At 46.2% G+C, this 16310-nt stretch overlaps 1 protein-coding gene across 1 annotated transcript in view; it reads right to left on the minus strand.

The window, feature by feature from the left end:
* Positions 1 to 1576: 1576 nt before the first annotated feature.
* Positions 1577 to 16310, minus strand: part of LOC112118401 (major facilitator superfamily domain-containing protein 4A) — a 33551-nt gene continuing 18817 nt past the window's right edge. Inside the window, exons 4-10 of the mRNA XM_024216684.2 lie at positions 14807 to 14975; positions 11445 to 11560; positions 10443 to 10616; positions 7623 to 7770; positions 6929 to 6999; positions 4826 to 4946; positions 1577 to 2619 (exon numbers count right to left, since the gene is read on the minus strand). Of these exons, the coding sequence (XP_024072452.2) occupies positions 2555 to 2619; positions 4826 to 4946; positions 6929 to 6999; positions 7623 to 7770; positions 10443 to 10616; positions 11445 to 11560; positions 14807 to 14975 (864 nt within the window). The 3' untranslated portion in view covers positions 1577 to 2554. The remainder of the gene's footprint in view (positions 2620 to 4825; positions 4947 to 6928; positions 7000 to 7622; positions 7771 to 10442; positions 10617 to 11444; positions 11561 to 14806; positions 14976 to 16310) is intronic.

Here is a 16310-nt window from a genome sequence, read left to right on the forward strand (position 1 = left end):
CCCCCCCCCCCCCCCTTTGCCTTTTTCCTTTTTTTCCTTTGCGGTTTAAGGTTGAACGTGACTGTGGGTTTTCCTTGCTCAACTCTCCTTCTTGGCACATGAAGAAGTGGGTTGTAGCCCACGAAAGCTTATGCTCTAATAAATTTGTTAGTCTCTAAGGTGCCACAAGTACTCCTGTTCTTTTTGCGGATACAGACTAACACGGCTGCTACTCTGAAACGTGACTGTGGGTTTTCCTTGCTCAACTCTCCTTCTTGGCACATGGTCAATTTCAGCCTTGTCTCCAAGCCTGGCCTCCTCTCACATGCTGACAGCAGAAAGAGGTGTGGGGCAGCCGTCCCTGCAGCCACTCGCTGCTGAACTTTTCAACTCCACTAATTTCAACATTGGTTAGATCTCTGTAACCATCATATGTTTGCTGCAGCTCGATTGCTCAGACTTTCCGTGAGTGGCATTGACAGATCAATGTATAGTAATAAAGGATCTCACTTTCTGTTCCTTGGGGGAGTTGGATTTTTTTTTTTTCCTGGAGCAATTTAATTTTCTATGAGCCTTTTTCCTATTTTTTTTTCTTCAGAGTAAGCGACACATGTTCTTTAACAAGTGAAAGATCACTGAGTTTTAACAGTTTTGATTTACCAGATGTTCGTATCAGCCTGCATGCAACTCCCAAGATCAGTTTGACTAATTGCACTGTTTTATTTCAGCTCAAAGAGGAACTAAAGATTTTCCTTGGACTTTCTGCTCTGAAATTTGCAGCAACAGAGTCAACTAAATATGCTGATGTGTGATTATATTCTGCGATTATTTCCCCAATATGCAAACATGTGTAAAAGCCAAAAAAAAGGGGGAAGGGGCTGCCAACATTTTTTTTTTTTTTGCTTCGGGCGGCAAAAACCCTAGAGCTGGCCCTGAGGTGGTGGTACAGAGGAATTACAGTGCATTTCCAGTTTCATATGAAGGAGTAAAGGTCCCACTAACTAAAAGCTGTGCTTCTGGAGGACACCTGTGAGTAACCATTTATTTCATATTTAATATAACACCTCCATTTTGTTACCTCTCTTTGGTCAGGGCTAGTGTGTGCTCAGCCTTACATATGTATGACCATATACTAGTTTTACAAAAGTACTACCTCCTAAGGGAACTTTCTGGGAAGAGATTTTGCATTGCTAAGTATAGGGAAAATGGTTGGTGGGATACAAACTCCAAAGGGCACATGCAACTGGATTTATGGAGGGTACTGCAGGTTGGAATTCCAAAGTGAATGGTGCATATTGCACAGAATAAATAAGGGCTTAAGTCAAATTGCTCTAGATAACAATTGTAATTGTTTTATTTGAGAGCCAGTGTTAATCTTGGCCTCAGAGGTTGTCTGGCCGGAATGGGTTTGGTTCAAATCATTTGGGTCCTGTAACAGTTACACTCAGAGCCTAGTGAGAATATAATAATCACTTTTAATTAACATTGCTTTATATACACACATACATATGTACATCCACATACAATCACACTAAAGCCTACATCTCTTCAAACTTTCCCAAGGTATCTCCAGAGAGCTAGCATCATTACACTTGCTAGTATTGTCTTGTAACAGATCGTTCTTGGGGTATACAGTACCTCTAGAGTTTATCTCATGGAAGGCACCTTATGTAGTGGATATTGCACAGATTAAATGGGTGGAGGTGGAGCCTGGATGCACCTGCTTAAGGTTTCAGATAGAAGCTAGACTACAAACCTCCCTAAAATACTGCTACTTGCACCAGACACTTTTGCAGCTTACCAATGACTTAAGCAAAAATAAACCAGCAAAACTCATTCTTTCCTCTGCTATATAACTAATTTAAATACTTAGTATGCTAGAGCCTATTGATTAAGGCTCTGCTGCAATGAACATATCTGATACTGTGTAATATAGATGGGTCCTGTTATCAAAGTGCTCCTGGTGTTTCCGCTAATATTGTGATTTCCCCTTTGGGAGCACAGTTGAAGCTTGGATACTCTTACAGGTCTGGTTACTGGAAAACTAATTCTGAACCACTCTTGCAGCACAGCATTATGCAGAGGGTTGTTCTGTATTAATTGAAAGCTAGAATTGGTGCTGTAGGTTGTCAGGACCATGGCTACAAATGGGTCCCATGCTTACACACCAATAGAGAAACCTATTGGTTATAGTAACTAAACCAGGTGATACCCAAAATATGACACATGAAACAGTAATAGACTTACAACTTCCAGCCTATCCTCTGTAGGGAAGCTTGCTTACAATTTTTCTTCACCAAGCTGCCATAAATTGCTGATTTCCAGGATACAGGATTCTGCAGTTTGACATTCACCTTAGTGGAATAATAGACCCAAGCAACTTCTGCTTGCTGTACTTAGCCTCCCAAGGTGACTTAGGATGTTTGGTTGGTTTTCAAATTTAACATTTTTGATTGCAGAAAACTCAGGTAATTTAACCATGTAATTAGTGTGAAATCATCCTTCCTAGTAACGCTTGATGATTTGTGTTTATTGCAAATACATACAACTCAATGTCCAGGGCTATGCCTTCTTTTTAGCCCTGATAAAGTCCAGAGTCACCCATCATTGCTGGCTTGTCAGGTGAGGAGGCATCCACCTCTGCAAAATAAGATTAGTTCACCTGTCAGTAGACACTATGTGCAGAACCAATGAGCATTCATTCTAACACGCTTTAAAAGAAAATGCATAAAATAGACCCTCTGCTCTATTGGATACCTACTTGCAGTAGTTCTTGAAGTTATTGGTGCAGAGGTGGTTTCCTCTACCTTCGAGAGGTAGCAGCATTTAATTTTGGGAGGCACCCCTAGTGCCAATCAGTGAAAAGTGAAGGGGAGTGTCGGATGGTCTTTACAGCAGGAGTTGAATCTATTCCCAGCATTGGGGCTGCCTGACTTATCTTGGGCAAGTCACAATTGTGCAGGACCTCTCTTCACTTGCTTTCAAAATGGATTTACTTCATAGGGGTGTCATGAGGCTTAATTCCTTTTTTGGGGAACAGTGATCTTGGTGCAAAGGGTGCTGTAACAGCCCACTGTGTCAGAGACAACATAGGAAATGTCCCGTCTCTCACCTGGATAGAATTTATCAATGCTGTCTTTAGATGGGCAGCTGCTTTCTTTGGAAGGTAGAGTTTGCAACTAAGGCACTTCATAGATTCCAAGGCCAGATTAGGTCACACTGATAATCTAGTCTGACCTCCCGTATAACTAAGGCCATAGAATTCCCCCAAAATAATTCCTAGAGCAGAGTTTAAAAAACATCCAATTGTGATTTAAAAATGGTCAGTGATGGAGAATCCACCACAATCTTTGGTAAATTGTTCCAAAGATGAATTACTCACTGTTAAAAATTTACACCTTATTTCCAGTCTGAATTTGTCTAGCTTTAGCTTCCAGCCATTTTATCGTGTTATATCTTCCTCTGCTAGGTTGAAGAGCCCATTATTAAATATTTGTTCCCATTGTAGATACTTAGACTTAATCATGTCATCCCTTGAGCACTTGGGGGAGGGATAGCTCAGTGGTTTGAGCATTGGCCTGCTAAACCCAGGGTTGTGAGTTCAATCCTTTAGGGGGCCATTTAGGGATCTGGGACAAAAATCTGTCTGGGGATTGGTCCTGCTTTGAGCTGGGGGTTGGACTAGATGACCTCCTGAGGTCCCTTCCAACCCTGATATTCTATGATTCTGAGAATCTGTCTCTATAAGGCATGTATTCTAATCCTTTAATCATTGCTCTTCTCTGCAACTCATTCCAATTTATCAACATCCTTTCTGAATTGTGGGGACCAAAACTGGACACAGCAGTCACCCAGTCCCAAATACAGAGGTATAACAACATCTCTCCTCCTACTTGAGATTCCTGTTCTTGCATCCCAGGATCGAATTAACTCTTTTGGCCAAAGCTCCACACTGGGAACTCATGTTCTGTTGATTATCCACCACAACCCCCAAATCTTTTTCTGACTCACCGCTTCCCAGAATACAGTCCTTCAAAGTTTCTCCTACCTTCTTTGTTCCTACATGTATACATTTAAATTTAGCTATATTAAAAACATATTGTTTGCTTGCACTCAGTTCACCAAGAGCTCTTGATTGCTCTCAGTGAGTGACCTTTCCTCTTATTTATCACTCCCCCAGCGTTTGGGTCATCTGCAAACTGATTGTGTGTTTTCTGCCAGGTCACTTATGAGAATGTTAAATAGCATAGGGCCAAGAATCAATCCCTACAGTACTCCACTAGGAACACCTGCTCAGTGACTATTCCCCATTTGCAGTTACGTTTTGAGACCTATCCGCTCACCGCATTTAATGGGTGCCATGTTAATTTTATATCATTCTAGTTCGTTACACAAAATGTCACGAGGCACCAAGTCTAAGCATGTTACATCAACACTATTACAAGCTCTGGCTTTTTGTCTTTCAGAGGGAAGGTTGCATTATTCTTGGGCTTAGCTGGGAAGCAGGCCAGAGAGACAGTACAGGTTGCAACTGTCAGGACTTGCTTCTACTAGTTAGATAGCAGAATGATTTGGTTTCTCAGCTATCATCCCACTCAGTTTATGGTTCCTCCCTTACCCCCAAAACCTGCTTAATGTCTTCCCCTATCAGAAAAGAAAGCAGACTCAGACTTGTGTCTGCCAGGGTTTTGTGGGCAAGTCAGAGCAGGAAGAGGGAACAGGAAGCAGCAGGAAAATAAACATTTCCTTGCATTTTACTTGGAACGCTGCATGCTGGCTGTATGTTAATGCACATGTCATTTTTCCTGTCATTCTAAAGTAGGCCGAACTGCTGGCATTTTCTTACCTGATGAGGGCTTGGGGTACATCCTGTGGAAAAACAAAAGGAAAGTGTAGAACGTAAAGGCCAAACCTCCAAAGATCATCCCACAAACCAGGAAACTGTAGCTGCCCTGATCATGGATAATCTGCAGTAAAGAAAAATAAGGGTCTTAAGTACAGTGAGAGAGGTGCTTCATACCGGGGCAAGCCCTAGGGAGCAGCAGGCTGTTTCCATAGCGCCTGGCAGAGGTGAGCAATGTTCCTGTGTTTAACATAGGGGAACCTTCAGCGCAGGAATCCATTTCCCCTGCTGGTCTGGCCAAGCCAATCTGTTGACCTGCAAGGCAGGTGCCAAGGCCCATCTGTTTTCACAGGCTGTGTTGGCTCTATAGAGTCTCTTGCTATCCATCTGTACAGATGGCCCATTTTGTGCACATGTATTATATGTGTGTTCTACAAATAAACCCTGCCCATGAAATGGCCTAACCAAGACCTACCTGAACCAGATACAAGGTGAATTGATATTCCCGTTTCTCCACCTGGCAGACTCTAGTTACTCCTCCCCCCAAATAAAAAGTTATACAAACGCATGGTGGAAAGAACAGTGGGGAGTTGAGCTTTTGCTGGGTAGATTTACATTTATGGGCACGTAGCTAAGCTTGATTCACGGCCACAGCACCTCTTGCTGGTGATCTTGGAATTAGCTCTTTTCCAGCATACGGAGCACCGTCTGCAGGCCAGTGTCTCACCTGCCTTAGGCCCTGTGTCCCTCCTGGACCCCAGTGCCCCTTTACCTCAAGGTTCTGCCCCCAAAGTACCCCCACATGCTGGGTCTCCCCTCCTGGGGAATCCCCAACTCCCCAAACCCACCTTGCCACAGTGGCTACTGCCAGTCATCATCTAGCCCCCGCTCACTGGGGCAGACTGCAGTCTGTAATGGCCACTCATCATTGGCAAGGGGGCAGGACCTGCTACCTTTGCCTATTCCCAGGCTGTATCTCTGCAGTCCCAGTACCTCTGTAGGCCTTCACCAAGGCCTGCAGCCTGGGGTTTTACCAGGCTGGGGTTTTACCAGGCTGGAGCTCCCCAGCTCTCTTGTCCTATTCCTAGGGTGACCAGATGTCCTGATTTTATAGGGACGGTCCTGATTTTGGGGTCTTTTTCTTATATAGGCTCCTATTACCCCCACCCCCATCTTGATTTTTCACATTTGCTGTCTGGTCACCCTACCTATTCCCCAGCACTGCTCCAGTTCAGGTACCTTCCTCTCAGGTAGGTAGCTAGCCCTTCTCCCTCCAGGGCTGGAAAGAGAGACTCCTCAAGCTTCTGGCCCACAGCCCTCTTACCAGGGTCAGTTGGGCCCTAATTGAGCTGGCCACAGCTGTAGCTGCTTCCCCAATCAGCCTAGCTTGGCTGCTTTTAACCCCTGCCTATCGGAGGGGGGCAGTTGCTCCACTACAGGGCATTTCTGCTCTAAGGAACATCACACAATGCATATGTTGCCTCCACAGTTCTCCAAACTCTGGCAACTGAATTCCTAACACCAGAGGTAATGCAAAACAACCTATAGCCACAGTAGCATTGCTTGGTGATGGTAAGGTATGAAGTGGGGCAGCTAGCCCGTCACACCATGACTATACTGCTTTTTTTGGCTAGATTTACCCAACCTGGAAATTACAGCTCCACTGTAGACATACTGCTGCAGTAGTGGGCATGTCTCTAATTATACCTAGCACTCTTCAGCGATTGGTGGTAGCTGTATCTTAGCAGCTCCCACTGATTGTATTGCCTGTTTTCTCTACAGAAGACTGACCCCTCTTTCCTTGCAGAATTGATTGTGTAGCTTTCAGAACTGTCCGAGCGTGATCGTGTAAATCGGCCATGCACTAAGTGTTCATGTAAACCCGCTGTCGTGCAATACACGCCTCCTAGTGTGCTTTGATCCACTAAGTGCACTAGGGGACTTTTAGTGCATGGCAGCAGGCTGTTGCGGGGTACGTGTACGCCCCATCTTGTGTAGGCAAGCCTTAAGACTTCCATTCACTCAAACACAGCTCTCTACGTGCTTGAATTAAAATCCTAGTCAATTCAGGTCATATCCTGGGTTTTTCCTTTTTTCTGCACTTACCGACCCCACCAGTAACTGTAGCACCATCTCTCCAATTGCAGCTCCAGTCACTAACACCGTCGTGGCACAGCCTGAAAACAAATGGTACAAGTTCTGGGAACTGCCGAAATGAATAGCTTCAGAGGGCCAAGCATGTCCCCAGGCTAGAGCTCTGTGAGGTGAGACCCACCTGTTCTACATTCATGAGCCTGCACAAATGTGGCCCTTTTGCATTCTGATATTATATCAAGGCTTGTATACACCGCAAGTTACTGCGGGGCAACCTATTGTGCTGTAAGCCCTCAGCTTCCTTACGTACAGCAGAGGATATTAAAAAAGTAATGGCTGCAGCCAGCAAGGGTACCAGTAGAATCATAGAATATCAGGGTTGGAAGGGACCTCAGGAGGTCATCTAGTCCAACCCCCTGCTCAAAGTTACCTGATCCTCCCACTCTCCACTGTGTGCAGAAGTACCTGTGTTCCCTGTTCGCCATTCATTCTTCATTTCCCCCCCATATCTACCCTACCAGCTTGGTGCATGGAGCCAGGAGCTGTGGATGGTTCCATGGGGTGGTAACTGGTAGTGGAAATCAACATCCTAATTTAGCTAGAGCTATTCCTGGGGAACCAGCAAAGCATGATCTTGGGAAGGTGAAAGGGGCTTGCTGCTGGTATTTTCTCTGCTCAAAATCTGACGGGGGATAGGGATGCTCACCTTTGTACTGGAGGATGTCTTCAGTGTAGGCCAGCATGCTGGGGAAGGTGCTGCTGAGGAACAGACCCAGGCACGCTGTGCCCACAAACAGGAAGACAACGCTGTAGGAGAAAATCAGGAGCAGGAGGAAAGTTACAAGCACTCCAACCTGCAACAATACAAGCCCAGAGTCACTTTCAGGGAAGAAAATAAATGCTGAGGTAGCACTGGGCTCTAGTGGGCTTTTTAAAAAGACTAGTTAAGGGACTGGAAAAGAAATAGATTTATCTGGTCTCACTGAGATAGACAATTGAGCTTTGTCTCTTGAAAAACTGAGTTACAGGTATAATCTGCAAGTCACATAGTAGTAACCCTATTCACTGACTGAGCTCACAGCTAGAGAGATCAGAGTCTACTCACCTTCAAATGCAGTATTCAATACTCTCACTAGAGGGACATAAGCCAACTACATTTGATTTTGGTCAAAAAGCCAAGCAAAACCATCTGTCCCACGTTCATTGGACAAAGAATTAAGATCACTCTCAAGCCCCCTCTGATTTATGAGATGTTGCATTTGGTGTTTCTAGTGAGCCTTAAATGCAGATTTCTGCGATTTCCCTCATTTGCACACAATTGTTATTAAAGTCACAACTCTGTGCTGTTTTGCTGAATTGCTAGTGACAGCCCAGCAGAGGGAGCTCTCACCAAATTTTGTAATCTCAGTCAAAAATGAAGGTGCTGTTTTTTCCCCTTAATTCCTTCAGGATTGAGTGATAGGTGGTTTTAAAGATGTGTGCATGTATACACACGCACAGAGCAATCTGGAACCTAAAAGCCATTCCTCTAAATTTAACTTAATATTAGAGTTAAGTCAAATTTTAATCCTAAATGACTGTCAAAAGTGTGTACATACAATATTAATAATTGCAATTCTAGAACAGATCTTATTCAGTGATCACAAACAGTTAAAACAGGTACGTAATTTTCTCTCTGTGGGTAAACTTGCATAATGCACATTCCGTTGCCATTGAAGTAAAAGGCAAAACTTCCAATAAATTCAATAGGACTAGAAGGAGCCCCCAAATCAGTTCTAGCTAACAACAGAACCCAGGAGTCCGGGCGCCTAGCCCTCAGATCTTCAGTCATGCCAGATCAGACCAGGGGTCTACCTAGTCTGGTGACTAGTAAAACACTTCAGAGGAAAGTGCAAGAATTGTCATAACTATGGAAATAACTAATAACCTGGCAGTAGGGGGAAGTTTCTCCCAAATTCAGGCAGTTAGTGACTGGTTTATGTTCTGAAGCCCTTTGGCTTCAGATATTCTTAATCTTTAAAAATGACTTAATGTGGCTGTTTCTCTGTGGCCTGATTTTTTTTTAAAGCGACTTGTGATTAGGTGCCTCAGTGTTTGGGTGCCCAATTTGAAACACCTCAAAAGCACTTGGTTTTTAGAAAGCACTAGTCACTTTTGAAAAATTAGACCCATAAATATCCAATCCCATTTCCCCATTATCCTACCATGCTCTTAGCCTCACATGTATTTTGTGGCAGTGAATTCCCCAGGTTAACTATACATTCTATAAAAGATTTCCTTTCCCCACCAATTTTAAATGAATTGCCTTATATAGATTGATAATTATAAGGCCAGAAGGGACTCCTGTGATCATGTAGTCTGTCCTTCTATATAACACAGGCCAGAGAACTTCCCTGAATTAACTGTTTAAACTAGAGCAGATCTTTTAGAAAAACATCCAGTCTTGGTTTAAAAATTGCCAGGGGTGGAGAATCCACCACAAATCTTGGTAAATTGTTTCTCTTTAGCTGTTTGCCCCCTGGTTCTTATATTAGGAGGAAGGGTGATTAGGAGAGCTGGAATTTCTCTGCCCCACCTCTCATGTCTCCTCTCCTTTCTAACCACTCTAAATCTTCTCAATCCCTTGTCACATAACACTCTCTCCAGGCCTCTAATGATTTTTGTTGCCTGTCTCTAGTCCATCTTGCTTCGCCTTTTTTGAGATGGGGTGACCACAGCTAATAGTATTCTAGGTGGAGGTGCACCATTGATTTACATAAGGGCATGATAACTTGAGTGTTTTCTATCCCATTCCTTGCACATCCTTACATCGTTTGCTTTTTGACTGTTCCTGCATGCTGAGCATTTCACTGACAGGCAGAGCCCCCTTCCAAGTGATTAGCGTTCATTAGAACCCAGCAAAGTAGATGGAGTAGTTAAAATTATTCCTTCCAATGGGCATTAGTTTGCATTTGTGATCATGACCTTGCCTAATTACTAGACAACAATATAGATTGGTTGGAGCACTCAGTTAAATTACTTATTTCTACAGAACGATTTCATTATAAGCCAAGGGACAGTGCAAGCATAATTAGGGGCAGGGTGGGCTGCATTGAAATAATTATGGACTTCAAGTTTTCTGCTGTTCTGTCACAGGACATAAGAGTAAATAAAGTTGACGTCCACGTCACTCAACACTTCCACTGAGTTCTAGTAGGTCAGATTTTAGCCTATGAGAGAAACCAACAATGCAATAAAAATTAAAAAATGTTTTCAGACTAAGCCCTTTGTCTAGTCTTGGGTTCTCTGTACTAGGTTAGCAGTGGTGTAAATGGTGATTTGTGCCTGTGCAGCCTAGCCTAAATTGGGGTGCAAATCACTGCTTGCACTGGTGCAGCATATCCACATAAGGAAGATGTGGCTACGTTGGTGCAAGAATACCCAGAGTAACCAAGCCTTTGAGCTAGTTCGGTCCACTTCTGGGGAAGATCCTTTTCCCTCCAGATCAGAAGCGCTCCGCAGAGGATGACGGTAAAGTTTGCCTTACCACGTTTATGGACACCATGGTTGCAGGTTTCATTCGGTAGGACACAGGGATGGAGATGAGCCTGCCTAGTGTGATGAACCCCCAGAATAAGCTCGGCAGGTAGCCAGCCACCTTGTGAACCACAGAGAGAGGTTCCTCCACTGCATAGCTGTATACGAACCCAGAGTACTCGCCCTGCAGGGAAAGCAAACCGCACTCTGCGTTAATTTTACATCTGCGTTAGTGTGCTAGATGGTGCCTGGGTGAGGGCCAGGGATGCCTGTGTGAGCAGATGGGATAGAAAAAGGTTCTCGTCGAAGGGGGCTGGCAGTTCCTAAAAGATGTTCTAATACTAGAGGCTCAAAAACAAGCTATTCGAATGCAGGGGAAAGATAAGAGCCACAGGGGGGTATCCAAAGTCATCAGTTACGTCTGAGAATGGAGGGCCAGTTGTGTTCCAGCAACGGCTGACCTATCTGCTTTGCCCAGTGAGGCATGTTTTCAGGACTATTTAAGGCCCCAGTAAGACTTGGTGAGTTTTGCACTTTCCCTCACATACCTGGGGCAAAATCAGGCAAACTGTACAAAGGTAGGAATAGCAGCCACACCTCAGTTCTTGGCCATACCGCCCATTTTTGGGGGTGAGATGGGGGAATCCTCCCTGCATCCCCCACAAGTAGAAAGGAATCCAGATGCAGCAGAACCAGTGTGATTCCACTGATCAGGGCAGAGGAGGGGCATGTAGAGAATGCACAATATGCCATGGAAACAAGCCAGGTGGGAACTTCCAGCATAGCCCCTCTAGGTTCAGGAAAGCTCCCCGAACACAGAGCTAGCAGCCATTGCATCTGGGGTGATGGGAAAGGATTCCTTCAAACCCCACTGAGATCCAGCCCTCACTGTGCGCAATGAAGGGAGTACGTGTATTTTGCCTGAGGCTTAGCCCGGTTGTAAAGGATTCAGGGTGAAGAGATTGCCACGTAGCTTTGATTCCGAGAGGATGCCTCAGCCAGCAGTACTTACTATGATCCCGTCACTCATGAAGAGGACAAGAGCCCCGGCGACGTGGACTGCGAAGTAGGAGTAAGGAGCTCCTCTGAAGTTTTTGCCTTGGCAGCAGCTAAATAGGTCGTCATGCCCTGGGTTAAAAGAAAAACAATTCAAAGCAAACGTAAGTGGCGCTCCCAATTAGCTGCTCGCCCTACCACTCACAATGGGGGTTTGTTCTGTAACCTGCCCCAGGACAAAAGGAGAACAAACATACAGCTCTGTTGTGGGCTGCTTACGACCTGGGACACTGATAACCTCTGCCCGTGTGAAATCTTTCCATAGCGTGTGCCATCTATGGAGCAGGTGGTGTCACCTCAGTATTCCTTACAGCTGAGGGGGATAGGCTTGTGGTGCACTAGCCTGGCTGATGATTTAGAAGCTATAAGTTCAAGTCCAGCTCAGCCATGAATTTATTATTTGCATTGCGGTAGCGCCTTGAGGCCCTGCCCAAAATCAAGGCTCCATTGTGCGGGGCACTGTACATGGCGAGAGAAAATCCCTGTCCCAAGAGCTTACAGTCTGAGGCGAGGTCCACACTGCAGTCAGTAGTAGTACAAACCCATGGACCTCGGCGGGCTCATACAGCCCATGCTGCTGCGGCTTCACTGCTATTGAGAGACGAAAGCTAGCCCGGTATGTCTACATGGGCTGCAGTCACCACTCTGATTGCAGTAGCGAGAGGCCTGGGACCCCATTCCCTGATGCCTCTGGGAGCCAATCCCTGAGTCTCACTAGTCCTCAGTAAAATGGGGGTAACAATCCTTACTTCCTCCAACCCTTGGTCTATGCAGACTAAGTTATTTGGGGCAAGGTCTGTCTCGTCCCATGTATCTATACTGTGGGGCCATGATCTTGGCTGGGACTAATGTTGCACAAAGAATAAATGGGGGGGGGTGGAGTGAAAAAACCATGGTAGCTTTCAATAAAGTTAATAAAGTGCTTGGCACATTGAGTGGGTTTTTCGTCTACAACACAGTTTACAAGGTAGTAACTATCCCGCCTTGTAGGGGGGGGGAATGGCATGATGGGGAAGTGAAAGGATTTGACCGAGGCCACAAAAGGAATTAGCATTATTTATGGAGCTCGATTTTCTCCTGTCCTGCATCTTGTGCAGTCATTTACTCCAGCCTAGAGGGCACATGTGTAAGACAGAATCACAGAATCATAGAACTGGAAAGGACCTCGGGAGGTCATCTAGTCCAGTCCCCTGCACTGTTGTGAGCATGCTGAGTTAGAACAGGGGCTGGTTAAAAAATAAAACCTGGTTTTACCAATAAATAAAATCAATTTTGTTTCCATTTCAGGGCATTTGAATTGGACTTTCTGCCCCCCCCCCTTAAAAAAATATCAGAGGGGGGGGGTTATTGAAACATGATCAAAAAGCAGGTTTTTGGCAAGTGAAAAATGTCACTAACCAGACACGTTTCAGTTGCCAAAAACCTGCTGTTTGTTAAATGAAAATTTGATAGCCATTGTGGGTTTAAGAAAAAAAAAAAGTAGAATTGTCAATGCAAAATTTCTTTTTTGGAAAATCGGACATTTTCCAACAAAAAAAACCCCATTTGATTCAAAAGATTCAGCCAGCTCCAGTGAGTCCTGCTTCACCTGCACTTTTGCACTGGTATAAATGACAACACAAGGTGCAGGGCAATGGAGAATCGGGCCCATTTCTTTCTACTGTGGTAGTGCCTAAAGACCCCAGTCCAGGATCAGCGCTCCCCTTTGCTGAGCACTGCACAGACAAACACTACCAAGACGGTGCCTGCCCCAAAGAGCTCACTTAGACAATACCTGAGAGCTGGACAGACCAACAAACTGGGGGGAGGACAAAGTAACACAGATCGCTGCATCTGAATAAATTAACAACCAACAGTGGCCTCAAAAGTCATCTGAGATTAGCCGCTAGGAATCCCTGGCCACCCATCCTGTGCTTTGACCATATTTCTCATTAGTAAAAATCTCCAGACAGGGTAAAAGATCAGGGTTAAGGTGCACACAGCTTTGGACCCTGTGCTACATCTACACAAGTGCTTAATACACTACACCGGCAAAGCTCACCTAGTGTGGACACAGATTATACAAGCAACTGGACAGCTCTCTTGGTCAGGAGTCATATCTCTGCACACCCCTGACTGACAAACTGAAGCCACCAGAAGTCTGTACCATAGATGTGGTCAAACGTCCACTCCCCTCTCTGCAGTATCTCCTCTCTCCCTGCCCCAATTCTCTCTGCCTAAAAGACTCACCTCACGTCTTTTACTTCATTGTAAAGAAAGACATGTCTTTACCTGCGTTATTAAGGCCAGGTCTGCCTTGTAGACCTCTGTAGACCCCAGACTAGCTGTTGGTCAAGGTGTGCACCTGATGACAGCTATGCCCGCTGCAGTCCCTAGTGTAGATGCAGTTCTATTGGCAAAGCTGGACTTTTATGGATATCGCTTGTTTCGTCATTGAAAATACCTGGGGCTGGGGCTCCTAAATCACTTGGGTGCTTCTGAAAGTTTTGCCCTTAGTCACGAGGGCCCTTGCCTTCAATTCAGTGGCCAAACTCCCCTTGACTTCCATGTCACAGGTTTGGGGCCTAAGTCGCTTAGGGTCTCAGACATCTTACCCATAGTCTAGCGCTCTACCTACAGGGCTGGCAGTGCACTCCCAAAGCTCAAGCAGTGAACAGAGGAGTCAGGAAACTATTCACAGCTCTGCCACCAACTGGCTGTGTGGCCTCAGGTGAGTCACTTCACCACTTTCAGTGCCTCTGCTCCCCCTCCCACCCGCTGTCTGTCTTGTCTGTTTCGGGCAGAGACTGACTCTCTGGGTGATTACAGGGCCTAGCATGGTGATCCTGGTTGGGGCTTTTAGGTGCTACCGTAATATAAACAATAATCAAATCTGCAGTCCTGTTTTGGGCAAAACTAACGTGCAGGAATAGGTGCATTTGGCAGTAATTCAATGCCCAATGGACCTGCTGGCCAAGACAGACAGTTTAAAGGGAAAGCGAGTCCCCAGCCAAGTCCAATCCCTCCGACCTGGATCGGTGACCCAAAAGTGCAGGTCAAGCCATTAGAGTAGAACAACACAAAGGTTATCCACGAAAGCATGAGCACATAGCTGCTCTACGCACGCCAGCAATAGCAAGAGACTAGGTTCACCACTGCCCGCAGGATGCCTGCTGATATGAATGGGAGCTATGGGGGATTGGGGCCCCTTTGCAGATGTTACACTGCCTTGACTTTTCCATGGCTCCTCCCCACTCCCGGAGGTTCAGTTTGAGCCCATCCCGTGTCCCCGTCTTGGAAACCACATTCCTTGGGGGGAAGGGACTGTCGTCATCTCACCTCTGTCTGGCGGGGCTCTCTGCAACGTGACGGAATGATTGTCCTTCTCGGCTGGCTGTGTTTCCATCGCCAGTTCGTCTGCAGACAGCAGCGGGCGGCGCCCGTTATTGAAACAGGGCACCAGCCTTTCCTTGTAGAGCAGGAAGAACACCGCGATGGGGACTGGTAGCTGGGGGAGCAATGGGAAAGGGCAGGTCAGCCAGCCTGGATTTTTTCTCCCTCTGAATCAAATGCCCAATCTCCAGATTTGTTCCTCCAGGGGCAGGAGCTGTTCCCACCTAGGGAGGTGCTCACCAGAATGGCTGAGTGGTTATGGTGTTGGACTCAACTTCCAACGGGCATAAGCTTGTGTGAATTTGAATCCAGCCTAGTGGGCGTAAGCCTCCTCAAAGCTGTGGGTAGCAGAGCAAAGGCCCTTGGCTAACATACACCCCACCTTCCCTCTGTTCCAACCAACTGGGGAATGAAGGAAGGGCTGGAGGGCTCGGGGGGCTGGCAGTGAAAGAAGGAGGTGTCAATTGCTGCTTGGCATGTTGGGGGTGAACGAAGAACTGGCTGACAAATGTCAAATTTTTCAGCAGCACTGCAAAAGCCGAAATATTTCAGTTGTGAAATGCGGCAGCGGTGCCTCATGCTCCCACTAGGGAGCCCGGCCCAGCGAGGACTCCATTCTTCAGGGTGCACCATGGTCTCACCTCCTAGTGAGAGGAGGCCGGGCATTGTGGCCATGGTGCATCATGGGAGGTGAAGTCCAGCTGGGGAGCCCAGCTCATAGAAGGGAATGAGAAAATGAAGGCTCCTGAAATACAAATCCCATGAAGCACCGTGGCAGCATTTCACAACTGAAATACTTTGGTTCCTGGGAGTTATTGTTTTGATGAAAAATATCCAAGTTTTCCTGTGGAAAGCAGACAGTTTGCACACAAAGTGTTGTTCAGTCAAAGAGCCAGTCTGGATGGGACCTCTCCAGCCAGCCCTCATTGTTAGCACTCGGTGGCTAACTAGCATCTGGCATCAGAAGAATTTGAGAGTCTCCGCCCAGTGCCCACATCACAAGGATCATGGCACTCCCACAACAAGCTTTCACTGGCCTCCTCTTTGGCAGCCTCAGTTGAAAGACCACGGGCTGAATGGAGACTGAGCTGCCCCTCTCGGCCTATGTATACTGCAGTCACCTAGAGGCTCCCACTGAATTCAGGGTCTCCCTTGTGCCGGGGGTGGTCAAGGACAGTCACTGCTGCAAAGAGCTCACCAACGCTAGCCCTGCCCGGACAGAGCTGCAGCTCGCTGGTGAGCCGGCTCCAGGGCTGTCACTGTGCCAACACACATTGGTGCATTGCCACCTGGCACTTCCCTGCAGCGTCAGTCCAAGGTCATGCCTTAGGTTGGGCTTCTCACACCCACGACTCAGTGGTGCCTTTAGCCCCACAGGGATTTATTCCTTTTTGTTTGAAGGGAAAATAAAGGGAATTAAGTAAAGTCAGGTTCCCCCCCCCCCCCCGCC

This window comes from Terrapene carolina, unplaced genomic scaffold, assembly GCF_002925995.2.
Source record: "Terrapene carolina triunguis isolate 2854851 unplaced genomic scaffold, T_m_triunguis-2.0 Scaffold199, whole genome shotgun sequence".
Taxonomy (NCBI): Eukaryota; Metazoa; Chordata; order Testudines; family Emydidae; genus Terrapene; species Terrapene triunguis.